Genomic DNA, 21,420 nt, shown 5'->3' with positions numbered 1-21,420 from the left:
GATGTTAATTAATTTGGCTCCCGAGTGGTGCAGCGGTCTAAGGCACCAGGACAACATGAGAGGATATTTTTTAAAGTACTGGACAGCTTTGTGACATCAAATGGACTTTGGTGGCCAAGATGTGTTGGTGTCTGTACTGATGGTGCAAAAGCTATGACATGGAGACATAGTGGAGTAGTAACGCGCATGCAAGCAGTTGCTCCCAATGCCACTTGGGTACACTGCAGCATCCACCGAGAGGCTCTTGCTGCCATGGGAATGCCTGACAGCTTGAAAGACGTGTTGGACACTAGTGAAAATGGTTTGTTAAAGCAAGGCCCTTGAACTCGTGTATTTTCTGCATTATGATATGGGCAGTGACCATGTAACGCTTTTACAACATACAGAAGTGAGCTGGTTATCAAGGGGCAAAGTATTGACACGTTTTGAATTGAGAGACGAGCTTAAAGTTTTCTTTACTGACCATAATTTTTCACTTGTCTGACCGCTTGCACAATAACAAGTTTCTCACATGACTGGCCTATCTGGGTGATGTTCTTTCCTCGCCTGAATGATCTGAATCTAGGATTACGGGGACTCTCCGCAACTATATTCAATGTGCGGGACAAAATTGAGGCTATGATTAACAAGTTGGAGCTCTTTTCTGTCTGCATTAACAAGGACAACACACAGGTATTTCCATCATTGTATGATTTTTTGTGTGCAAATGAACTCAAGCGGACGGAAAATGTCAAATAGTGCACCGGAGTGAGCTGGGTACTTTCCCCGAAACGGACGACACAAACAACTGGATTCGTTATCCCTTTCATGGCCTGCCTACAGTTCACTGCCCGATATCTGAACAAGAGCGCTTCATCGAAATTGCAACAAGCGGTTCTGTGAAAATTTAATTGAATCAGAAGCCACTGCCAGATTTCGCGATAGGGCTGCGTTCAGTTTCTTGCCTTGGCAAATCGCGCTGTTAAGACACTGATGCCCTTTGCAACCACGTACCTATGCGAGAGTGGATTCTCGGCCCTCACTTGCATGAAAACTAAATACAGGCACAGACTGTGTGTGGGAAATGATTTAAGACTGAGACTCTCTCCAACACAACATTGCAGAGGTATGTTCATCCTTTCAAGCACACCCTTCTCAACCTGTGGCGAGTTATTCACAATTTCTGATGAACAAATAAGGTTTTACATGTAAGATGGCTAAATAAAAGAACAAAATGATTGATTATTATATTATCATTTGTGCCCTGGTCCTATAAGAGGTTGTGACAAAAACACTCACTCATTCTTATGTTTAATAAATGTATTGTATAGTGTGTGTGTGTGGCAGGCTTACAATGATGGCAAAAAACAACATTTGAGAGTGCGCTGACCCCGGTGCTAGAGGGGGGTACGCAGCTGGAGGTTGATGGTTGAAGGGGTACGGGACTATAAAAAGTTTGGGAACCACTGGTTTGAATTGAAGAGGGCAGTCCATTGGCACAGACAAATGATACCAAGGATCTGGAAAGATTCTTTATGCATGAAGGGTCTAAGATCCCTCCCAATGTGTTCTCCAGTCTCATTAAACATTTTAGAGAAAGGATCAGTGTCGTTATCCTCGCAATGGTAGGGTGCTGGAGTACTGAAAATGGGTGCCAATATATATTTTTTTAGATTGAGGCATTAAAGACAAAAAGGATCCATCAAACGCATATGGTGTGTCATGGTCGTCTCTGACTTGTGGCCAGACTCGCTCAGGTGGAACAAACTTGCAACTTTTTTCAACGCTGAATTGAATGGCATTGAGAAAACAAAAGGTGCCAATATTTTTTTTTGCCAACATCCTTTGTGAATCTCAAAGTAATCCAAGAGGTAATCATCTAGTTTAAAAAAAAATCTAAACTTTCTTGTCCTTGGGTATTTCTGCATTGCCTATTCTGGGAAGTAAAATGTGATAATTCAGTTTTGTATTTTGAATACATTTCTAAACCTAGTTTTGCTTCGTCATTATGGGGTAGATTGATTAGGGGGAAAAAACGATTTAATACATTTTAGAATACAGCTGTAACATAAAATGTAGAAAAAAGGTCAAGGGGTCTGAATACTTTCCGAATGCACTGTAATTCACATTAAGTATTTAAGATTACACCCAGTTGAACATGAGTTATGCAAGAATTGTTTCACCTCCCACACATGCGGTGACCTCACCTGGTCTAAATGAGGTCTCTAGAGACAAAACCTCTCTCATCATCACTCAATGCCTAGGTTTACCTCCACTGTATTCACATCCTTGTCTGTACATTATGCCTTGAATCTATTCTTCTGCGCCCAGAAACCTGTTCCGAACGCACTAGACCAGTTCTTATAGCCTTTAGCCATACCCTTATCCTACTCCTCCTCCTCCTCTGGTGATGTAGAGGTTAATCCAGGCCCTGCAGCGCCTCGCTCCACTCCCATTCCCCAGGCTCTCATTTGTTGACTTCTGTAACTGTAAAAGCCTTGGTTTCACGCATGTTAACATTAGAAGCCTCCTCCCTAAGTTTGTTTTACTCACTGCCAACCCGGATGTCCTAACCGTGTCTGAATCATGGTTTAGGAAGGCCACCAAAAATCCTGAAATTTCCAACCCTAACTATAACATCTTCCAAAAAGATAGAACTGCCAAAGGGAGCAGAGTTGCAATCTACTTCAGAGACAGCCTGCAGAGCTCTGTCATACCATCCAGGTCTGTGCCCAAACAAATCGAGCTTCTACTTCTAAAAATCCACCTTTCCATAAACAAGTCTCTCACCGTTGCCGCTTGTTATAACCACCTTCTGCCCCCAGCTGTGCCCTGGACACCATATGTGAATTGATTGCCCCCCATCTATCTTCAGAGCTCGTACTGTTAGGTGACCTAAACTGGGACATGCTTAATACCCCGACCGTCCTACAATCTAAGCTAGATGCCCTCAATCTCACACAAATTATCAATGAACCTACCAGGTACAACCCCAAATCTGTAAACACGGGCACCCTCATAGATATCATCCTGACCAACCTGCCCTCTAAATACACCTCTCCTGTCTTCAACCAGGATCTCAGCAATCACTGCCTTATTGCCTGCGTCCGTAATGGGTCTGCGGTCAAACGACCACCCCTCATCACTGTCAAACGCTACATAAAACACTTCAGCGAGCAGGCCTTTCTAATCGACCTGGCCCAGGTATCCTGGAAGGATATTGACCTCATTCCGTCAGTAGAGGATACCTGGTTATTCTTTAAAAAAGTGTTTTCCTCAACATCTTAAATAAACATGCCCCATTCAAAAAATGTTGAACCAGGAACAGATATCGCCCTTCACTCCAGACCTGACTGCCAGTGACCAGCACAAAAACATCCTGTGGCGTACTGCATTAGGATCGAATAGCGTCCGCGATATGCAACTTTTCAGAGAAGTTAGGAACCAATATACACAGGCAGTTAGGAAAGCAAAGGCTAGCTTTTTCAAACAGAAATTTGCATCCTGTAGCACAAACTCAAAGTTCTGGGACACTGTAAAGTCCATGGAGAATAAGAGCACCTCCTCCCAGCTGCCAACTGCACTGAGGCGCGGAAACACTGTCACCACCGATAAATCCACGATAATTGAGAATTTCAATAAGCATCTCTTAAGGCTGGCCATGCTTTCCACCTGACTACGCCAACCCCGGTCAACAGCCCTGCACCCCCCACAGCAACTTGCCCAAGCCTCCCCCTTTTCTCCTTCACCCAAATCTAGATAGCTGATGTTCTGAAAGAGTTGCAAAATCTGGACCCGTACAAATCAGCTGGGCTAGACAATCTGGACCCTCGCTTTCTAAAATTATCCGCCGCAATTGTTGCAACCCTTATTACTAGCCTGTTCAACCTCTTTCGTATCGTCTGACATCCTCAAAGATTGGAAAGCTGCTGCGGTCATCCCCTCTTCAAAAGGGGGAGACACTCTAGACCCAAACTGTTACAGACCTATATCTATCCTACCCTGCCTTTCTAAGGTCTTCGAAAGCCAAGTTAACAGATTACCGACCATTTCGAATCCCACCGTACCTTCTCTGCTATGCAATCTGGTTTCCGAGCTGGTCATGGGTGCACCTCAGCCACGCTCAAGGTCCTAAACGATATCATAACCGCCATTGATAAAAGACAGGATTGTGCAGCTGTCTTCAACGACCTGGCCAAGGCTTTCAACTCTGTCAATCACCACATTCTTATCGGCAGACTCAACAGCCTTGGTTTCTCAAATGACTGCCTCGCCTGGTTCACCAACTACTTCTCAGATAGAGTTCAGTGTGTCAAATCGGAGGGCCTGTTGTCCGGACCTCTGGCAGTCTATGGGGGTACCACAGGGTTCAATTCTCGGGCCGACTCTTGTCGCTCTTGCTGCTGGTGATTCATTCTGTATACATCTGGCCTTTCTTTGGACACTGTGTTAACTAACCTCCAAACGAGCTTCAATGACATACAACTCTCCTTCCGTGGCCTCCAACTGCTCTTAAATGCTAGTAAAACTAACTGCATGCTCTTCAACCGATCGCTGCCTGCACCTGCCCATCCATCCAGCATCACTACACTCTGGACGGTTCTGACTTAGAATATGTGGACAACTACAAATACCTAGGTGTCTGGTTGAACCGTAAACTCTCCTTCCAGACTCACATTAAGCATCTCCAATCCAAAATCAAATCTAGAATCGGCTTCCTATTTCGCAAACAAAGCCTCCTTCACTCACGCTGCCAAGCATACCCTCGTAAAACTGACTATCCTACCGATCCTCGACGATGTCATTTATAAAATAGCCTCCCACATTCTACTCAGCAAATTGGATGCAGTCTATCACAGTGCCATATGTTTTATCACCAAAGCCCCATATACTACCCACCACTGCGACCTGTATGCTCTCGTTGACTGGCCCTTGCTTCATATTCGTCGCCAAACCCACTGGCTCCAGGTCATCTATAAGTCTTTGCTAGGTAAAGCCCCACCTTATCTCAGCTCACTGGTCACCATAGCAGCACCCACCCGTAGCACACGCTCCAGCAAGTATAGTTCACTGGTCACCCCAAAGCCCTTTCCTACTTTGGCCACCTTTCCTTCCAGTTCTCTGCTGCCAATGACTGGAATAAATTGCAAAAATCACTGAAGCGGTAGACTCATATCTCCCAGATCACTGCACATAGCCCATTTTTGCTCCTTTGCACTCCAGTATCTCTACTTGCACATTCATTTTCTGCACATCTATCACTCCAGTGTTTATTGCTAAATTGTAATTACTTCGCCACTACGGCCTATTTATTGCCTTTACCTCCCTAATCTTACCTCATTTGCACACACTGTATATTGTGTTTTTGACTGTATGTTTGTTTATTCCATGTGTAATTCTGTGTTTGTGTTGCACTGCTTTATCTTGGCCAGGTCGCAGTTGTAAATGAGAACTTGTTCTCAACTGGCCTACCTGGTTAAATAAAGTTGGAATAATTTTTTTTTTTTAATAAAAAAGAAATAGTTTGATATGCTTGCTGTGTATTACACCAGTAAGTATATTACTCCTGTAAGATATTCAAGAGGTCATAAACTGTCCCTATTTTTTTATGAGTTGCATCCATGTTATAAACACACAATGCCGCAGCAAAATATTTTGCAGGAGTTTTATCAAATGTATCGATTTTGTAAATGTGTCAGTTACAACTTCAATACAATGGTACAACTAATCAGTTTCTTGCTGTACATTATTTTGCAGATCGCCAAGTGTTTTTACAGGACATAAATACACAAATGAGCTGTTAGTTATGAAAATCAATATAATCCTAATTATATTCCAGTTCTAAAAAATTATATAAAAACAAAAAAAAAAGTTTCTACTACAGTACTTACATATGACTGACTTTCAATCCCTCAACTTGGAGTCTCAAAATGGACACCAGTAAAGCAAACTGGTCCTCCTCTTACATCATTACGATATCAAAGCCTTTGAAAGCTAAATCAGTTATAGCAGTTATAATATACAATCCCTTTTATGACATTCAATGTCAATAGTTTACATTGCATGTGTACAAGCACTTCATGTAGAAAACTATGCACATAAACATTCCAATATACATTATATGTATACAATATGCTTTACAAGGGGAGTGATTAAAGATCTTGCACTATGCTACATTTAATGTGAAACTGTAGTATATTTGTACCATCTCATTACTTATTTAAGAAATAATTATATTTTGTTACAGATTTACAAAGACATAGTAAGTCTAACCCCAAGTAAACTGTTTGACATCCACACCACAAGTATTAGCACCTACAGTATGTCCAGTTATGAAAGTGTTTTGTCAAGTGTTGAAATCAGCAGCCGTGATTGTATTACGTGTGAAACTTGGAAGACATGCGGTCAACAAAAGCGTAATTCTATTACCCAATTAGAAACATGGAGAGCAACACTGTTAGCAACAGCTTTCAGGACCAGTAGGCACACCAACTGCCTAGGCCCAAAAAATACCCAATTAAGTGTTGAAAGGTGAAGTCTGGAGAGATGTGCCACGTTTCGTTCAACAATTATTCTCTCAATCCTGAATAATATGATTCAACCTGCACAAATGCCATATGTGACATCAGCTTGACTTTTTTTTTAAACTGTAGTAGCTACCATTAAAGGTGAAGTCAAAGCCTTTTATCACTTCGACAGCTCACCATAACGACTAAATGTAACATTTCTCTGAAAATTGGGAGTGATCATGAGTCCTTGTTATTGCACTCAAAAGTACCTCTCCTCAGACTATTTTCAACTGATACATTGTACAATAATGAGACATGATATCAACATTAAAAGGGGAAGTTCCGTTTTTTGGTTTCTAACCAAGAAAGTAATCTATGGGCTAGAAGAAATGTAACCCATGGTTGGGTTAGTCTACTTTTAGGATGAGTAACCATCTAACATTAAGTCATAAAATACTGAACATCCCACTTTAAGCAAGTTTGAGAAGCCATGACCCATACAATACAGAAACAGCCCACCCTTATCAACACTACAGGTAGTGAAGAGTAATGCCTTCATGGTCAGTTCCCATAGATACAGCACATGTCAGTCTCAATTGTATATCACCAGAAATGGTAGACACTAGAGTTGCCATCGAAATTATAGCTGCATAAAAAGTATTTTGTTGTAAAGCCTCCCTTCAGAACATTATTTCTGAGTAAACTATGGTGAACAGGAAGAGAGCAGAGTAGATGACTTAGCAAGTCATTAATGCCAGGACTTTGCAATGTCTCCTAGATTGGCAGCGGTTGCATTGCCTTTCTGCAAGGCCCGCTTAAGAACCATTTTGTGTCACTGTAATAGCACATATTCTACACCTGTTGTCATTACATGACTTACTCGACTTATAAGATAAGACTATTCCTCATGCGTTTGGTCCTCATAAAAAAGGTCAATTTCCAAATGTACTGGCCTAACCTGAAAGGAAGGAAAGTGAGTAGGAAAGGAAGAGAGTGAGTAGGAAAGGAAGAGAGTGAGTAGGAAAGGAAGGAGAGTGAGTAGGAAAGGAAGGAGAGTGAGTAGGAAAGGAAGGAGAGTGAGTAGGAAAGGAAGGAGAGTGAGTAGGAAAGGAAGAGAGTGAGTAGGAAAGCAGGAGAGCTAGAAGAAGAAAAAGTAGTAAGGTGAATAGTAAGTTAGATATCTGTTCCTTAGTGCCCCTGAACTTGGTTGTACTGAGGTCAATATCTAGACTGCGACCTGGGAAGGCACCGCACACTTTGATTTTGGGATTAAAGCTGCTCCATCGTAGCCTGGTCACAGATCTGCTGGCGCTGTCTTGTCAACTCCAATGACTGTAGGAAATGGCAAAACAGCACAAAAATATCTAGGGCCAGACTAGCTCCAACCCGTCCTCATCCAAAATGTTTTCAACCAGTTCCATGGCTGCTGTAGTCAAAGACGCCCTTCTTAAAGAACGGGGAGAAGTCACAGATGGCGTGCTTGGACAGCTGCAGACCACCCTCAGAGTCTGAATCAGTGCGGAGTGGAGAGCCCGAGGATGGCGACATCATAACCCTGAAGAAGTTTTTCAGATATTTCTGGAGGAGCAAAAAAATGTAAGCATATGCAACATTAACCTAATAAAAACATTTCTGTAGGAATGAGGTTTGTGCACTAATACATGATCACAACATATTGGCTATGCTTGGCCTTCTCAGACCATATTATATTTCAAAACTTGAGCTTTGATAACAAAATAGATCAGTTGTTGTATCACTTGCAAGGCACAGCTGAGTACGAATTGAATAACTTGCAACTAAGTAACTTTTGTATTTTACTATACTGATGGTACCTGCATCTGATGGTCAGTCTCAGCGGAGGGAGAGAGCAGCAGAGGGTCTGCCTCAAGTTCCCTGCGCTCTCCTTTCCTCCGGTAAGACTGACCAGAGAGAGGGGACAGCCTTCCACCTAATGGCGAAACTCAAGTCGCCATGCACAAATTCATGTTCTTATGACCATAGAAATGGTCGATATAAACAAAATAAAAAACGACGAGCTGCAAATAATCAAAAGGCAGGCCTATCGATACACTTGGCTACTGATTCATTGCAGTTGCAGTGCTGGTTGTAGCGCGAGTAGAAGTATGGAGAAGCGCTTTTTTTTGTTTTGTAAAAGTGTTAAATAAAAACAGTGCTGAATATAGCCTTAAACATGAACTCAATCAAACACAGCAGCTGTATCTTTGACAGTCTCGCTTTGGTCAGGGTTTTAAAAGTTATGAAATCTCACGTAGGCAAGTATCAAACTTTGCTGTGGGGTCGTTGAAGCTGTAGGCACAGTGATTTGAGCTATCCGATTGGCCAGCGCAGTAGGCACACTTGATTTAGCTCTTGGTCCGCAGGGTAGACAAATTAAATGGTTCAAAATGAGAACACTTTGCCCACCCAGCGCGCAAGTGCATCTACCGCCAACAGCGCAAGACTAATACAAAAAAAAATTGGAGCGTAAGGCTTTATCATTGGCTTTTCTACAGAAATGTTTGGTTATCGACTAGGAATGCCTTGCGATCGACAGTTTGGCGACTACTGCTTTAAATGTATGACAAGGAACAAATAGATCTCTGAACGGGAACTGTAGTCCTGTGTGGCTCAGTTGGTAGAGCATGGCGCGTGCAACGCCAGGGTTGTGGGTTCATTCCCCACAGGGGGACCAGGATGAATATGTATGAACTTTTCAATTTGTAAGTCGCTCTGGATAAGAGCGTCTGCTAAATGACTTAAATGTAAATGTAAACTGATGGATGAGAATGACAAACCTTCAGACTTTCGTCACCGACAGATTTCGATAACCCCGTCAATCATTACAACTTAAACTATACTACTTTTAAGAAACGCAATAGTATGTGTCAATGCCAGCACTCACCTCCAAGTGACTCTGCCGTTCAGCAACCATTCTCTCATCTCGGTTTCCAAAGAGTTTCTTGGGAGGGAATTCTAAAGCTGCAAGCTGGTATGGAAGGAGGTCATTAAGATTGTACCAATTATATAACTATTATCTACAATAGGAGAGGATGTGTAGTATGTGGTAATTCCTAGTTCAAAGTCTTTTACCTCGGGGAATTTCATCTTGAGAGTTTTGTGCATTTCCCGAAAGCGGCTGTATCTCCTGAAGACCGTCCACGTTTCGTCCATTACAGTGATCTAAAGAGAGAGGAAAATAATACTGAGTACAAGACTGATACAACTAACTCAAAATGGAGAATGGATATGGACCTGTCGGACGTGTGTACAAGACCAGAGACAGCAAAAGCAATGATGCTGGATCTTGAGAGATACTTAACAAAGATACTTAACAAATTAACAAGAGAAGCTTACCTTAATTTCAAACTCAAAGTGCTCATCTTTCCCTTGCCCTCTGAGAACGTAGCGAGGGATGCTAATTTTAACGGGGTCCTTTAGGCAGTCGGAGTTGGTCCCAAGAGGGACAGAGACAAATCGCTGCTGGGAAAGACATGGGTGGAATGAAAGAAAAATGGGAGAGAGAGAGAGAAACATGGACAGGAAGGTGTAGTCTTATTTATATGACAACAGTGACTAGGTACGAAACAGAACAGCTAGATACAACCACGCAACACAAAGTGTTCTGTGTAAGCCTATCTTTATTTTCTGTTTAAACAATTAACCATCTTTTATTAACATTATTGCAGTGATCATAGTCCCAAGTCATATTATTCTTCAGACATTCGTCATGTTACTACTCATACATATTCCTCAAAATCATATTGCACATTACCATATGATGAATATGCATAAACATGTACACAAACAGATTGAAGAAAACAATTTTACCGGCCATAAATGATTGATGTGAGCGTTCATGTAAGAACAGAGAGGGAGAGCTAAGCTGACTAAACAAAAGATCACCCTATTCCCTGTAGTAGGATAGAAAATCTACGAAATATCCAATTAATTAACTACACCAATACAAAACAAATTAGGTTTGTGAGTAAAATTGTTCTTAAGTGACAATTAACGATTGACTAGGATTTGATTAAGGTGTACCACCACAGTGGCAGTATGTTAAGAAGAGAAGCATTAAAATATACTATAAAATACTTTAAAATCAATAGCAGCCATTGGAGTTAGACCTTTACATTTTAGTATTTGATCTATATTTATAATATGGATATTTATGAATATAATACACTGCTCAAAAAAATAAAGGGAACACTTAAACAACACAATGTAACTCAATCACACTTCTGTGAAATCAAACTGTCCACTTAGGAAGCAACGCTGATTGACAATAAATTTCACATGCTGTTGTGCAAATGGAATAGACAACAGGTGGAAATTATAGGCAATTAGCAAGACACCCCCAATAAAGGAGTGGTTCTGCAGATGGTGACCACAGACCACTTCTCAGTTCCTATGCTTCCTGGCTGATGTTTTGGTCACTTTTGAATGCTGACGGTGCTTTCACTCTAGTGGTAGCATGAGACGGAGTCTACAACCCACACAAGTGGCTCAGGTAGTGCAGCTCATCCAGGATGGCACATCATTGCGAGCTGTGGCAAGAAGGTTTGCTGTGTCTGTCAGCGTAGTGTCCAGAGCATGGAGGCGCTACTAGGAGACAGGGCAGTACATCAGGAGACGTGAAGGAGGCCGTAGGAGGGCAACAACCCAGCAGCAGGACCGCTACCTCCGCCTTTGTGCAAGGAGGAGCACTGCCAGAGCCCTGCAAAATGACCTCCAGCAGGCCACAAATGTGCATGTGTCTGCTCAAACGGTCAGAAACAGACTCCATGAGGGTGGTACGAGGGCCCGATGTCCACAGGTGGGGGTTGTGCTTACAGCCCAACACCGTGCAGGACGTTTGGCATTTGCCAGAGAACACCAAGATTGGCGTTATTCGCCACTGGCGCCCTGTGCTCTTCACAGATGAAAGCAGGTTCACACTGAGCACATGTGACAGACGTGACAGAGCCTGGAGACGCCGTGGAGAACGTTCTGCTGCCTGCAACATCCTCCAGCATGACCGGTTTGGCGGTGGGTCAGTCATGGTGTGGGGTGGCATTTCTTTGGCACAGTCCTCCATGTGCTCGCCAGAAGTAGCCTGACTGCCATTAGGTACCGAGATGAGATCCTCAGACCCCGTGTGAGACCATATGCTGGTGCGGTTGGCCCTGGGTTCCTCCTAATGCAAGACCTCATATGGCTGGAGTGTGTCAGCAGTTCCTGCAAGAGGAAGGCATTGATGCTATGGACTGGCCCGCCCGTTCCCCAGACCTGAATCCAATTGAGCACATCTGGGACATCATGTCTCGCTCCATCCACCAACGCCACGTTGCACCACAGACTGTCCAGGAGTTGGCGGATGCTTTAGTCCAGGTCTGGGAGGAGATCCCTCAGGAGACCATCCGCCACCTCATCAGGAGCATGCCCAGGCGTTGTAGGGATGTCATACAGGCACGTGGAGGCCACACACACTACTGAGCCTCATTTTGACTTGTTTTAAGGGCATTACATCAAAGTTGGATCAGCCTGTAGTGTGGTTTTCCACTTTAATTTTGAGTGTGACTCCAAATCCAGACCTCCATGGGTTGATAAATTTGATTTCCATTGATAATTTTTGTGTGATTTTGTTGTCAGCACATTCAACTATGTAAAGAAAAAAGTATTTAATAAGAATATTTAATTCATTCAGATCTAGGATGTGTTATTTTAGTGTTCCCTTTATTTTTTTGAGCAGTGTATATAATATAATATAATATGAATATTTTCTTAACACAATATTCATGAGGATCCTGTAGAAGTTTCAATAAAATGTTACTGACATTATGGACATACATTGACAATTACAAAAGGCATGGTTACCATGTTACAAGAATAATGTTTCTTGGGAATATGATTTTCAACTAATCAAACAAATTTAAACTTAAATACACATTGGAAGTGGTAGGAGGGTACCATCCTGCTCAAACAAAATAAGATTTACAAGTGAAATCTTTACTACAATGTTGCTCAACTCTTGTAGTATGCAAACCCTAATGTTATCAGTCTAGCTATCTGATTACTATACTCAGAAATGCAGTTGGCTGACAATACTGAATGTCGCTAGCTAGCCAACTCACCATGGCTTTCTTGCTCAAGTGCAATACTGAAAGAAAACAAGAGGAGTTCAGCAGGACGGCACCAGTCATTACGCTTCAGGCCTGCAGTGGCAGTTAAACTCCTTTCCATTTATTACCTATTAGCATTACATCCTTTTATGACATGTAAGCACAGCCTTAAATCAGGTTGACAGATGATTGATTAGGATTGCTGCATCCGAGGTAGAGCTGAAAGTTAATTTCCAGGAATCAGCTGGGGGCCTGCAATCAGAAGGTAGAGGGACAATGCCTAAGCCTTTCCTCGTCTTTCTTTTGGTCTCAATCTGCCCTCTGTGAGTCACGGAGAATACGATGTCAAGCACCATACATCTATCAATGTGTCTCACAAGCACACATCGGATGTCTGAGCGTCTGCGCAGCTCCACTCCCTGAAACTGGGGTTGGATGGGAACCAGAGTTGAGCCTCGAGGTTCCGGGTGGAACACAGCATCCTCTTGCACCAGGCCTATGTGAGTGTCGGTGAGAAAGAACTGGCAAAGGACAACTTGGCGCGAGGTGGAATAGTTTTCCACCTTGATGGAAGTGTATAGAAGAAGGTGTATGTTAGCCAAGGAGGGCTTGTTGGGTCCTTCCATGTTGCCGTGCAGGATATAGAGCAGGTCAGCCATGATCCTCTTAAAGCGTGAGGTAACACAGAGGCCACTATCCAGCAGGAGGTCTGGAACGTGGGACCTCCAGTCCAGAGAGAGGCGCGAGAGGTCTCCACAAAGCAAGGGGTGGGCTCCTGGGCCTTCCTGAACCTCTGCCGGGGCAAGGATCTTCAGCAGGGTACAGCATAGCTCCTGGGTAAGCTCTTTGCTGTGGGTGAAGATGACCAAGATGGTGTCTTTAGTGGAGCCCAGGAGTCGTACATGCTGCCCAGCAAAGCTCACTTGGATCTCTTTGATGTGCAAGAGACTGAAGTGCTGAAAAACTGCCAAAGGTTGGTTGTTACCTAAACCAGTACCAGCGGAGACTGCATAGATGTCGGTTTCAGATAACAGTAAGCAACTTGGTTGTGGTGTAGGCTGTTTGCAATTGGCAACGCTTAGCCAGTAGATACCCAAAAGGTGGTGGGAAATGGTAGCGATTTTGGGCATCACACAGTACAAACAATAGAGCATCTTCTGAAGCGGAAGAGACTGTAATTCCAAAAGGCATATGGGAAACTGCACGAGCGTCTGACAATAAATTACAGGCTCCCCGTCTTTGTATGTAGTCATAGAGCCTTTAGGCCATAATGAAATGTCCGGAATTGCAGACACATTACCTTTCTCGGGTACATTGAAAAGGCAATTGCCTGTCAAATTGGCAAAATGAACTTTATTCTGCCTCGAGTCGGGTTTCATTGAAGGTTCAAGCTGCTTTTTCTGAGCAAGTGGAAGATGTTTTGTAACTATGGTCATGTACTGAGAGAATGTACTAGTCAATGCTGAAGTCTCTCCTGCTTGAACCTGCCGAATGATATCCCATGTACTCTGCAGATATCGTCCAGCGTCGTTGTAAACTCCAGACAGCTTGCCTGCCAAGTATCCAAGGACGTAACTCTGTTTGGCTCCCAGTTCGTTGGTTAATAGATCCGGTTCTGAAGTTCTCAGATTCCTCTGCACCTGCCCATTTACAGACTCTTTAGGGATCTTGTTGAGACCAAAGTAGCCCTCGATGGAGATTTGTCTCTTTGAACTTGGTCTCAGTATGGGGACTTCAGAATTTATCACGGTTACAGTGTCGTTACTTGTCTTGCTTGTGTTCTGAACTTGGTCTTTGGTTCCTTCCAAAGAGTCAAACTGTGAGAGCAACAGTGGGTTTTCTGTTCTGGTTTCTCTGGACTGATAATATGACAGACTTTTCGTCTTGTCATCTTCCTCATCTGGCCTACATTGGCTGTTATTTCCATCCTCACCGACTATGGTGTTTGTAGACCTAAATCCCCAGTCCTTGGTTTTAAAATCACAGCTACTCTTCTCGCTCTCAGCTTGGTCAACCTTCCCCTTCACTTCCACCTGCCACCATTTTGCTTGTTCACCCTCTTTATAAGGCATTCTATCATTTTCTGCCAAGACTTTGGTTTCCCTTTCTGGATTGCCAATTTGATCTAACTCAGAGCGGTCTTTGCCGCCTTCTTCTTCTGAACTTGTTGTAGCCCCATCTAGGTGAGTGCTCGTCTCACGTTCTGGGACACACAGGAAGCTACGCCACAGCAAGGGCATGGAGTCTTTCTGTGTGGACAAGGGGGGATTCCATGACTACAACTTCAAACCAGAGATCACAGCTCTGAATTATAGTCTTTCATGTATTCCTTCTCACCCCAGTAAATTAAGTTCTTCCTCCACCAAGTGTAAAAATCCAGTTGTGATTGGAAAAGAATCCAGATGAGCAAGATTACAATTCAAAAGGCAATTAAAAGAGACTGATGATTGTTATGCAGCATGAATACAAAATTACACATCCCAGGCTTCCATGCAATTTTGACCTTTCCTTTTTGCTTACAAAACCAGATATCAACCCTGTTTGGTTGGACATTTCTCCTTATCATGTTCTACACTTAAGTCGGCCTCCTCTGTCAGTGACTGGTTTCCTTTAGCCAATTGAGTATTTTATCCAATTTCCTGCTTCTTTTATATTCTTATGTTTTTGCAATTTCTTTATAAAAGGTCTTAAGTTCTTGGTTTAGGAATCTTCTACGTTTATCAGATACAAATTTGGGATTCCTGTGAAGCAGGATGTTCCCTAAAGCGCCTTTTACAAACGGCGTGCATTTTTTCATAGTTGGTGTGGTGGTTAGTGAAGATTCAGAATGATTGCCAGTCAAGTTAAATTATTGTTTCAAAATGTCTGATTAGTTTCTTCATCACCAACATAAAAAAACTCAAGCCTTACCTCATATTTCAATTTCCTAGGGTTGACACGGTTTTGCAGCTTATCATCCTGTAATGAACAAGACCACACTTCTAAGCAATGACAATCAATTCCTAAAAGATACATTGCAATGTCAAATTCATTTCAAACCAAAACTGCATATGCTGTGGTAAATGGACAACTTTGCCATTAGGCAAGCAAGAGTTCCTCTCATATTGGGGGGGGAAAAAAAGAGCAAACCAGGCAAAACATCATCCACATACAAAAACATTTGAGAAAGGTTGGGAAAAGACCCCACTTGATTGGTCCATGTAACCTCTTTAGAGAATTTTCAGAAATGCATGCAGATTAGTCCATTCTGTATACCCTGTGTCGAGGACCTGGGCTTACCTCATCTGTTAATCTAACAGAGCTAGATTCATTAACTTCTTCGTCCTCCTGTAGGATTGAAGAACTTCATATAATTGCTATTTTTCAAAGCCACAATTTCCAAATTGGGGTTTCTTTATTATGCTCCCATTGTATGGGAGGCTACAGTAACTAAGACTTTATGAGTTTGAACATCAAGAATCTATTCTTGAGATTGAGAAATATCCCCATCTTAATATTGCCAGGCAAACAAAACAATGTATCACTGTGATGCTTACCTGCAGAGATTCAGATGAAAGCGAGAGCTCAATGTTTTTGTCACCATTGAAGAGGTTCAGCTTCTGTAACCTTCTCTTAACCTCCTCCTCAATGTATGCATTGATCCTGTCAACGGATAAGGAAACGTATTAGATACTCAATCTGCAATGGCCAGGTCAACCTTACTGTCAAAAAAGAAAGCATCTTTATTATGATCATCTACATTTCATCATTCTCCACCACCTACAACAAATTTGCCTGTGCTGTTTCTGGCTATCATTGTGAATATTACATAGGATGACACATACAGTGCCTTTCGAAAGTATTCACACACACATTTACTTTCTCCACATTTTGTTGTGTTACAAAGTGAGATTAAAATTGATTTGTCAACGATCTACACAAAACGTCAAAGTGGAAGAAATGTTCCAAAAAATTTAATTAAAAAAATACAAAGAAATACAAAAAAATCTTTTGATTAGATAAGTAATCCAATAAATGTTAGAATCATGATTACAGCAGTGAGTCTTTCTGGGTAAATCTCTAAGAGCTTTCCACACATTTTCCCATTATGCTTTTCAAAATTCTTCAAGCTCTGTCACATTGGTTGTTGATTAATGCTAGACAACTATTTTCAGGTCTTGCCAGATTGCCAGGTCTTGCTAGATTTTCAAGCAGATTTAAGTCAAAGCTGTAACTCGGCCACTCAGGGACATTCACTGTCTTCTTTGTAAGCAACTCCAGTGTAGATCTGGCCTTTATTGTCCTGCTGAAAGCTGAATTCATCTCCCAGTGTCTGGTGGAAAGCAGACTGAACCAGGTTTCCTCTAGGATTTTGCCTGTGCTTAGCTCGATTTCATTTATTTTTTATCCTGGAAAAACTCCCCAGTCCTTAACGATTACAAGCACACCCATAACATGATGCGGCCACTACTATGCTTGAAAATAGGGAGAGTGATACTCAGTAATGTGTTGTATTGGACTTGCCCCAAACATGACACTTTGTATTCAGGACCAAAAAGTTAATTGCTTTGCCGCAAATTTTAGCAGTATTTCTTTACTGCCTTGTTGCAAACAGGATGCTTGTTTTGGAATATTTTTTATTCTGTAAAGGCTTTCTTCTTTTCACTCTGTCAATTAGGTTAGCTGTGGAGTAACCAAGTTATTGATCCATTCTCAGTTCTCTCCTATCACAGCCATTAAACCCTGTTTTAAAGTCACCACTGGCGTCATGGTGAAATCCCTGAGTGGTTTCCTTCCTTTCCTGACAACTGAGTTAGGAAGGACGCCTGTATATTTGTAGTGACTGGGTGTATTGATACATCATCCAAAGTGTAATTAATAACTTCACCATGCTCAAAGGGATATTCAAAGTGTGCTTTAAAAAAAATATATATATATATATATATATATATATATCTACCAATAGGTGCCCTTCTTAGCAAGGCATTGGAAAACTTCCCTGGTCTTTGTGGTTGAACCTGTTTGAAATTCACTGCTCGATTAAGGGACCACATAGATAACTGTATGGGTACAGAGATGAGGTAGTCCTTTAAAAATCCTGTCAATCACTATTATTGCACACAGTGAGTCCATGCAACTTATTATGTGACTTGTTAAGCAAATTCTTACTCCTGAACTCATTTAGGCTTGCCATAACAAAGAGGTTGAATACTTCTTGACTCAAGACATTTCAGCTTTTCATTGTTTACTTTTTTTGTAAACATTTCTAAAAACAAAATTCCATGTGGTATTGTGTGTAGGCCAGTGACAAAAAAATCTCAATTTAATCCATTTGAAATTCAGGCTGTGCAAACAACAAAATGTGGAAAAAGTCAAGGGGTTTGAATACGTTCTGAAGGCACTGTACCCGTCATCTGTGATAGGCAGCACCGGGGGTAGGGTCTGGATTGGGCTGACAGGGGGGGTGCTGAGACTGGTCTTTTCATCGCCGCTCCCAGTGTGACTCCTTCCACTTCCCTCAGTTTTATTGATCCTCTGCTTCAGCTTCTGGATCTCCCGGTCCACCCTGAGGATATGGAGAGAAGATGGAGAATTGTCATGTGTCTATCGACCCACAGAGTCATGCTAAATACGCTCATTCCACAAAACTACTTTTTTTATTTAACTAGGCAAGTCAGTTAAGAACCAATTCTTATTTACAATGACGGCCTACACTGGCCAAAACCAGACGACGCTGGGCCAATTGTGCGCCGCCCTATGGGATTCCCAACTACGTCCGGTTGTGATGGTACAATATAATTGTAAAATGGCAGAGTTACTTATTTATCATGTGCATAATCATATTACCAATTGAGGAACACCATTTTAGACAGGAGGGATTTACCAATGTGGTAATACCATCATCACTCATCGACGACACTCATTTACCATCCTCATTACCACCATCATCTATCATCTCTTGAAACTTTCTGACATCAGCTTATCTACATTTTCTATAATTATGTGGATAGCAATGGGTCTACTGCACACCTTCCCACTAGAGGACAAATGTTGTACTATTCATTGATTCTACAGATGTATCTGTAGTGACAGTGAATAACAAGCGTGCGCACCTCTCTTGGTCGAATTCCCGCGCGGGCCCCAGAACGGAGGCCTTGCGCCTGGATTCCACACTCTCTGGGTCCAGCGAGACACTGTGCCTCAGCGCCGAGTGCCTTCTCTCCAGGCGCGCCACCGCCTGCTCCAGGGACTCACGCTGCTGCTTCTCCCGCGACTCCAGGATCTCCTTCTCCTTGCGCCGCACTTTTTTCTCCTGGCGCGCCACGTTGGCCGTGAACTCGTACGTCTCCTGCAGCTGCTGAAGCTGCTCGGCGCTGGCGCAGTGTGCGGTAAGGCGCTCCTCCTTCTCCTCAAGTTCCTTTTCCACCTGGTACAGGGTGTTATCTAGTCCCAGGGAGATGTTGGAAATGCTGCCAGCGCCAGAGGAGCTTCCGAGTTTCAGCAGCTCCTCCGCCCTCTGCCTTTCCTCGGCCACCGCCGGCAGGAGGCTGTCGGTTAGGCTGGTTAGCCGGCGCTCCTTGAAGAGGAGGCGCTGCTCGGCCTGTTGCATCCGCTGCTCCTCCTGGGAGAGCTCTGAGGAGTCCTGTGCCCCCTTCTCCTGGGTCTCTCGCAGCTGTCGCTGCCGCTCCTTGTGGGCGTGGACCAGGACGGCCAGGGCAGCGTGCTCTGACGCCACCTCCTTCTCCAGGCACTCCTTCTGCTGCCGGAGCCCCTCCTCCAACTGACCCAGCTCCTCCACCTGCGCTGCCTTGAAGTCCGTGTAACGGACCTGGGCGGCGCACCCGGCCTCCTCGCCCATTCTGTCGCAGTCAGAGCGCCCGCTGGCCTCCTTGGCGCGGAGCAGTGCGGAGCGTATCTCGGCCAAGGCACGGCGCTCCTCGTCCAGGCGCCGGGTGTCCTCGCGGGTCAGCAGGGCAGCCGCCGCTTCGTGGCGCTCCCTCAGCTGCTCTTCTAGGCGCCCCACCAGGCCTAGCTGCTCCATCTCGCGCTCCTCCAGCCTCCGCCTCTCTGCCTCCAGCCGCACCACCTGCTCCTCGTGCTCCCGCTTCAGCCGCTCCAGCTCGCGGAAGATCTCCGCCTGCTCGGCACGCTCTGCCGCCTCGCTATGGCATCGCGCCTCCTCGTCCTGCGTCTTCTCATCCTCGCGCTCCTCCTGCTGCTTTCTCCGCTGGCGCCTCTGTAGCTCCAGCTCCTTGGTCTCGCGGTGGCGCTCCTCCTCAAAGCGCTGCTTCTCAGCCAGGAGGTCGCGCAGGCGGCTCTCGATGTCCTGGCTGCGGCAGCGGAGGGTCTCCTCCTGGCGGCGGATGCGCTGCTGCACCTGCTCCGACTCCTTGCGCTGGGACTCCACCTCCTGTTGCAGGCGCTCCAGCTCCGCCTTCTCGCACTTCTGCCTGTCTTCCATCTCCTTAATAAGCCTCCTGCACCCCCAACCAAATACAAACAAATCATGAAACACTACGCAATACGCTATGGTCATTCGCCAAACAAATACATAGTAAACAAGGCATTTTTTGAACGATTGGTATTAACGATAAGAGTCTCCAATAATCATGTAATGTCAGCATATTTGCTTTTAAAGCACACCGTTCCTACAATGTGGTGCATTACAGGTGACTAATGAGCATTATTGGACTTGTATAGTCAAAATATGAGCATGTTTGTGAGTGTCTCCCCTCGCACCTTTTGTGTTCCAGCTTCTCCAGCTCTTCCCGTTGCTGTCTCTCAAATTCCAACCTAGGCAAGTACACCATTATCATTTAACTGGCTTAATAACAATGACAGTGAGACTGGACACACACACACACACACACCAGTATTACTCAACGAGACAGCATGATAACAGAAATGAAGGCTGCAATTGGCACATGGAATGACTGAAGAGCTCCATACAAGGCAATGGATGTCAAAGCTTGATGTCATCATTTTGTGCCAATACAGTGATTGAAGCAAGCGAGACGACGTGCAAAATCATAATAAAAACAAGACGGGACGATGACGGCTTATGTTCAAACATGGTGGTGGCGGGACAAAATGAAAATGATGTTTCACAAGCATTGTTAAAACAAAGCAGTGAACATTGAACACTCTGGTTGGGTCTACCTGAGATAGATAGGCCCCTTTTCAGTGAAGAGACTGCCGAGGGAGGGGTCAGAGATACATTAGTTACTGTACTTACAAAATTAGACTCAATGAAGAGCAATAATCACACAAAAGGAGTTAAAAAAACACAGCCATAACCGTTACCAACGTTCACTAAATAAATACTGGCTGTGTATTCCTCAGAATATCCATGGTTGCTCTGGACCTATTAATAAATCGTTTTTTTTTTGTCTGTGCGTGCATATCTACCTAGTAGATACCTAGTTGGTGATAATAGTTTAGTTTTTTTTTGTAATCAGGTTTATGTCTAAATGGGAGAAAGTGCTATGGCATCACTTGTTGTACTGTACAAAACTTAAATGAAGACTAGTTGCATCCTCCACAAGGGTTGCTGTACAACAACAAAACAAACGTATTCCTTAGCGGTTCTGTACAAGCAAAATTAGTCTCTGGCTCAGATTTGGAGAGTTAGTAATAGAATCAATGAAGGCCATACGGTTTGAGTGATGTGGCATTTGTGACGTGCAGGATGACCAGCTCACATGATTTTGGCTCGAGTCACAGCAGTTGCAATGTTACAGACCTCCTCCAATCCAAAGTAAATATTTTCCCCACCATTTCCATTTTGAGCTACACATAAACTACCAGAACACTGATGTCTTTGACTGGGCACTGTAACATTGTATTTCAGC

General features: G+C 43.6%; 1 protein-coding gene across 8 annotated transcripts in view; it reads right to left on the bottom strand.

The window, feature by feature from the left end:
* Positions 1-5,630: 5,630 nt before the first annotated feature.
* The window catches only part of LOC139568763 (kinesin-like protein KIF16B), a 30,335-nt gene continuing 14,545 nt past the window's right edge, over positions 5,631-21,420 (bottom strand). Inside the window, exons 18-28 of one of the 8 annotated variants that reach the window (XM_071390826.1) lie at positions 20,729-20,761; positions 20,309-20,362; positions 18,682-20,046; positions 17,976-18,134; positions 16,126-16,231; positions 15,869-15,916; positions 15,500-15,547; positions 9,843-9,968; positions 9,579-9,668; positions 9,391-9,474; positions 5,631-8,066 (exon numbers count right to left, since the gene is read on the bottom strand). In XM_071390826.1, coding sequence (XP_071246927.1) covers positions 7,896-8,066; positions 9,391-9,474; positions 9,579-9,668; positions 9,843-9,968; positions 15,500-15,547; positions 15,869-15,916; positions 16,126-16,231; positions 17,976-18,134; positions 18,682-20,046; positions 20,309-20,362; positions 20,729-20,761 — 2,284 coding nt within the window. In that variant the 3' untranslated portion in view covers positions 5,631-7,895. Of the gene's footprint in view, positions 8,067-9,390; positions 9,475-9,578; positions 9,669-9,842; positions 9,969-10,108; positions 14,839-15,499; positions 15,548-15,868; positions 15,917-16,125; positions 16,232-17,975; positions 18,135-18,681; positions 20,047-20,308; positions 20,363-20,728; positions 20,762-21,420 lie in introns of those variants that run through there. The other 7 variants (XM_071390827.1, XM_071390828.1, XM_071390829.1 and 4 more) reach the window with 7 other exon arrangements.

The sequence above is a fragment of the Salvelinus alpinus genome, chromosome 2 (genome assembly GCF_045679555.1).
Source record: "Salvelinus alpinus chromosome 2, SLU_Salpinus.1, whole genome shotgun sequence".
In the NCBI taxonomy this organism is placed as follows: domain Eukaryota; kingdom Metazoa; phylum Chordata; class Actinopteri; order Salmoniformes; family Salmonidae; genus Salvelinus; species Salvelinus alpinus.
Note: the sequence above shows the minus strand (reverse complement) of the source record. Positions and strands in the feature narration are given on the sequence as shown.